Source organism: Melanostigma gelatinosum, assembly GCF_949748355.1.
Source record: "Melanostigma gelatinosum genome assembly, chromosome: 10".
Taxonomy (NCBI): domain Eukaryota; kingdom Metazoa; phylum Chordata; class Actinopteri; order Perciformes; family Zoarcidae; genus Melanostigma; species Melanostigma gelatinosum.
Genome location: NC_136643.1, coordinates 20,218,681 through 20,223,917, shown reverse-complemented (window position 1 = coordinate 20,223,917; position 5,237 = coordinate 20,218,681). Strand labels below are relative to the sequence as shown.

The following is a 5,237-nucleotide window of genomic DNA, read 5'->3' as shown; positions in this document are numbered from 1 at the left end:
ACGTGTTGGTATGCTCAACTTTCATCAAGTAACAGATGTTTGGCAGGTAAACAGCATCACTATTTCTGTAATTTAAGAACTCTCCTCAGTTTGCTTTGTTTGAAAGTGGGGAAGTTTGACAAAATGTGTTTTCATATTTACACAGAATGGCTTTTTCTTGTGCGATTACAGCTGCAATCAAATTGCTTGTATGTGCAGACATACATAGCCAATTAAGCTGAATCTGATTCTACAGACAGTGCAAGCAATGGAGAGTATCAAGTTATCATCAATTGCATTTAGGACTGTAGGACTTTTTGTTCACTTCTTGGCCAATTGTCCCGCTAAGCAGCATCACAATGTGGCCTGTGTGTCATTGCTCATGTCACGCGTCCCGCCCCATGAATGAAAAGTATTTTCACTGGTACGTTTTAGGAGGTAGGTGACAGCAATCAGGGCCAAACATGGTTGAGGTGGCGGTGCATTATTTGACAATAAATACCGCACATATGTTGACAAAACAATCTAAAGTCACGGTCTACTCTGGGGTTGAGGTTGTTTCGTCAACTGCTGTTTCCAAGGTCAGGAAGTTACTGTGAAGCGCAACATGTACACAAACCACAGGGATCAATGCATTACAAACCGTATCAATTTTATTCAAACTGTACACATACAACAGGCTTATCTCATGAAAAAAAAGAAAAAGTGAAAAAGACAAAAAAAATGAGTATCCCCATAAATACAATATGCCGTTAAAAACAGAGTCTGTGTTTTCTTGGTAGGTTGCATATGTTCCAATAAAAAAAAATAAAAAAAATCACACACACTCATAATCCTTCTGAAAACGTAGTACAAGACAAACAGCCATCTGGTATCATTGACAGTGGCAGATCTCTGCTGCTTGAAGGCAATTACACAGAATAGTTTTGCACCGTTTACTTAAAAAATGGCCGAGAGACGACTCGTGTAGCGGAGTGTTTCCTAACCCAGTTCTACCGACTGACTTTAACCAGGGTCGAGGTATGTAGTGCATTCACATGGGAAACGTGACAGTTCTTGTATACAAACTGCTCTAACAGTATACGATTGGTACTTAGGGTATATATCTAGCGTTAGTATGTGTGGATTCAGGACAGAACTTAAAGAGATTAAACATAACGGAAATAGTCTATAAGGCCATTATGTTGCGAGTTTACCCTCACCGCTGCAGGATGCTTGAATTCATCATTTACAGGTGACGTACGCAGAACATGTGCTGTACAGCAAGAAACAAGACCGTCTGGCAAACATGTGCTGCTATCCGTCAGGATAGAAACATTTCTGCTCAGGTTTCCCCACAAGATTGAGATTATTTAGTCCGAGAAATAAACCGGTTTGTTGAATCAATGCAAAACAGCCAGTGTGCTGCATACAACAGAGGATCAATGGGACTCAATCACTGGTTACTTTTTTACAATGATGCTATTATTATAGGTCTTCAATTTCATTAACAGTTTTGTCGTAATAAATGTCTCCAGTGATTGGGTTCCAGATAACACGGCACAGTCTCTCTCTCTCTGTATCAAAATATAAAAAATATTCCCACAAGGTTGTGAACATTGAGCTCCTTCCTGGTGTTTCCATGATTTAGAACATCAAACATGAGTCCTCAGAGAAGATACAAAAAAACAAAATGCAGTTTCTCCGTGTTTGAAGGCTTCTGTAACGTAGCCCAGACTCAAAAAAAAAAAAATAGATGTTCAGTCTGCGTGTGAACCATGTAACACTTCAAGTGAAATCATAAAAAAGGGGGATGGGGGCAGATACACTGGGAGGAATACAGGCGTGAATGTGTACCGTCATCTTTATCCAGGATAAAATAACATGAGCAACCATTTCCACTCAGCGTGGATCAAATCTGTATCCTTGAAGTGGTGCTTTGGATGTCTTAAAAGCTTAAAAGGTATTTTTCGATGGAGGGATCCAACAGTGGAGAGACCACACACAGAGACAAACAATGAGCTGTTTTGTCTTCATGTGTGTGTGTGTGTGTGGTCTCCTGTTTGAATCAGTCATCTTTAACACTTTTAACCTTTAGGATAGCTGTGCAAACCAATACATAACTTCATTCACCTTCGGAGTGAACATTCAATACAAGAGCAAATACTCGACAGTCGGAAAATAAAAAAATAGAAGAAAGTAACGTTGAAATAAAAGTTCTGATTAATGGGCGTGGAGTCACGGGTCGATGGATTATTTCTCAGATTAAAAACAGGCGAGATTGTACTCTGCAATTTCTCACACACACGCACATATTAAAGCATTTCAGTCTTAAACTAAAAGCAGAGTGACTTTAAATGTGTAATCCAGGCGTCCCTAAATAATGGATTCAGCCAGCGGGTGACCTTTGACCTTTTCCGCTGCAGCATGGACAGAAGGCCACACTTCTCCACATATCAGTCCTTTCTGATATGGTGACAAACTCTCACCAGAGTTGACAGGGAGTACATTAAAATTGCAATACTGAGGATATAATCAATAATAATAACAATAATAATAATAATAATTGGGAGTTTCATATCAAAAGTGACCTCACCAGTCAGGCAAATACAGTCCAAGGACCAGTATGGCCATTTACACCAGTTCATAATCCAAAAATGCAAAAGCCATGAGGAGTGAGGTCTGGTGATGACAAAACTCACCCAAAAAAAATCATCCAACTTCTATCGAATACAGATCAAAGTTTGGTTGTAAAACATGAAAAAAAACAAAAAATATAAGTCCAAAATAGTATTAAAAATGAAAGCTATTTGACCTCATTTCCATGGTTATTATATCCAAAAACATCGTGGCTTTGTGCCTTTTCCTCCTCCACACCTCACACCGTCGTCTCTCCGTGGTTGCCGTTGCTGAGGCGCTTGTAGAACCTCCGCCATGATTGAAGAGTCTTGCCGGACCAGACCCAGAAGCCCGACGTGATCCCGACTATCATGGTCATCAGGTATTTGATCATGAACACGGTGAAGTCTGGGGTCATGGGGGCGAAGTTGTGGACCGGGCAGGGCACGGCGAACCGCTTACAGGTCTGCATGTGCCAGGTCCGCTGCCAGTGCTCCCTGAAGGCCTGCTCGTAGAAGTAACAGGCAATCACGATGGTGGCCGGTACCGTGTAGAGCACGCTGAACACGCCGATGCGCACCATCAGCTTCTCCAGCTTCTCCGTCTTGGTGCCGTCGTGCTTCATGATGGTGCGGATCCGGAACAGGGACACGAAGCCCGCCAGGAGGAAGGAGGTGCCGATGAACAGGTAGACGAACAGCGGAGCCAGGACGAAGCCGCGGAGGGCGTCCACGTTGAAGATCCCCACGAAACACACCCCGGTGAGGACGTCTCCGTCCACCCGGCCCATGGCGAGGATGGTGATGGTTTTGATGGCCGGGACCGCCCACGCGGCCAGGTGGAAGTACTGGGAGTTGGCTTCGATCGCCTCATGGCCCCATTTCATCCCGGCAGAGAGGAACCAGGTCAGGGACAAAATCACCCACCAGATGGAGCTGGCCATCCCAAAAAAGTACAGCACCATGAAGAGGATGGTGCAGCCCTCCTTTTTAGTCCCCTGAGCCACCGTTCTGTAGCCGTCATCTTTGAATTTATCCACACAAACAACTTTGTCCTCCAGGAAGAACCCAGCAGCGTAGGCCACTGCCACCATGAAGTAACACCCAGATAAGAAGATGATGGGCCTCTCGGGGTATCTGAACCGCCTCATGTCTACTAGATAGGTGAGCACAGTGAATAAGGTGCTCACGCAGCACAAGATGGACCAGATCCCGACCCACAGGCGGCCGAATTTGACCTCATCCTCACGGAAATACATAATACCGGTCGGTTTAGTGGGCTCACATGGGGCCCCGCAGTCGTTGACCCCCATAAACCGGTAGCCCAGGTAGGCAGGCACCTCCAGCTGCAGAGGGCAGGAGAACTGGTGGTACTGGTTGTTTTGGGGCGGGCGTTGGTTGGGTCGGCCGATGTTTGTGGGGAGGGTAACCGTGTCTGGTGCAAAGGGGGACGAGGAGGACGGGCTGCTGGGCTCGGATGTGTTCTGGCCCACGCAGATCTCACCGGCTCCGTGCACGGGGAAAGCCTCGCAGCGGAGCCGCTCCGGCCACTGGAAGCCGAATTTATTCATGAGGGCTTCACACCCCTGGCGTGCACGCTCGCACAGGGACCGACACGGGGGGATGGCCTGCTCCAGCACCGTGCACACCGGTGCGTACATGGAGCAGAGGAAGAACTTGAGGTCTGCAGAGCACTGCACCTTGACCAGAGGGTAGAACTGGTGCACCTCGAGTCCGGCGTCCTCCTGGTTCGTGTGGCCCAGGAGGTTCGGCATGATGGTCTGGTTGTAGGCGATGTCGGTGCAGAGCGGGATGGAGATGGGCTGGCAGAACCCGTGTTCCGGTACCGATATTCCACTCTCGCTGTTGTAATTTTGAGCAGATGTGGACGAGAAGGACAGCCCGCACATCAGCCACATGATCCGCAGCAACACGGAGCCAGTGGTGGACCTGGCCGCCGCCATAGTTGAGGAGGAGGAGGAGGGGGGAGGCAAGGAAAAACTTTGATCCAAGTAGGGCGACTTTAAAACGGTTAAAAAGCAAAGAAATCTACATTAAACGTCGCAAAACTTTACGCGCGGTCCGAGTACTTCGAGTTGAAAATGCCTTAATCGTGTTTTCCTCGTGTTCTATAAAGATAAATCCAAGTGAAACGTTCGCCGTGTCATGACTTCTTGATGGTCTTTGTAAGTGACTCCAAGCAGCCCACTCTCACTCCCGACCCGGTGAAAAAAACACTTTAAAGTCCCATTTTCTTCAAGTTATGCAAACCCAAGTTATTCCGGCGCGTCCAGCACGTAATCGCGGTTACTTCAGCGCAAAACGAGACACGTTTTTAACTTAAAAAGGCGTATATTTCCATCGTTTTTCGACTTGACTTCACACAGAGCGTCGGTTCACATGCTGAGCGGTTGGAAGTCCAGAGGCTCGCTCTCCTCACTCCGTGCGGATTCCACCGGTTTCAAGGCACCCCCTTCATTCACAAGACCTTCCAGCAGAACGCAGGGCGCCTTGAAACCAATGCCGCGTCTCAGCCAATCACAGCATTTGTTTTCCTTAAGGACTCGTTTTTGATTGGCCTGTACTCCCTATAGAAGGAAATGTGTTACAGTAATTACATTACACCCGAAACTTTACAAAAGAAACAATATATTTTTCTAC

General features: G+C 46.5%; 1 protein-coding gene across 1 annotated transcript; it reads right to left on the bottom strand.

Annotated features, from left to right (window-relative positions):
- Positions 1–614: 614 nt before the first annotated feature.
- LOC306783655 (frizzled-7-A-like) lies at positions 615–4,971 on the bottom strand. Its single transcript, XM_079277385.1, has one exon. It carries the CDS (start codon positions 4,538–4,540, stop codon positions 2,837–2,839), a length of 1,704 nt encoding a protein of 567 aa, XP_079133511.1. The 5' UTR covers positions 4,541–4,971; the 3' UTR covers positions 615–2,836.
- Between the last annotated feature and the right edge of the window lie 266 nt (positions 4,972–5,237).

Excerpts from the sequence above, each read along its gene's own strand:
- LOC306783655 (XM_079277385.1), bottom strand. The coding sequence starts at position 4,540 with ATGGCGGCGGCCAGGTCCACCACTGGCTCCGTGTTGCTGCGGATCATG.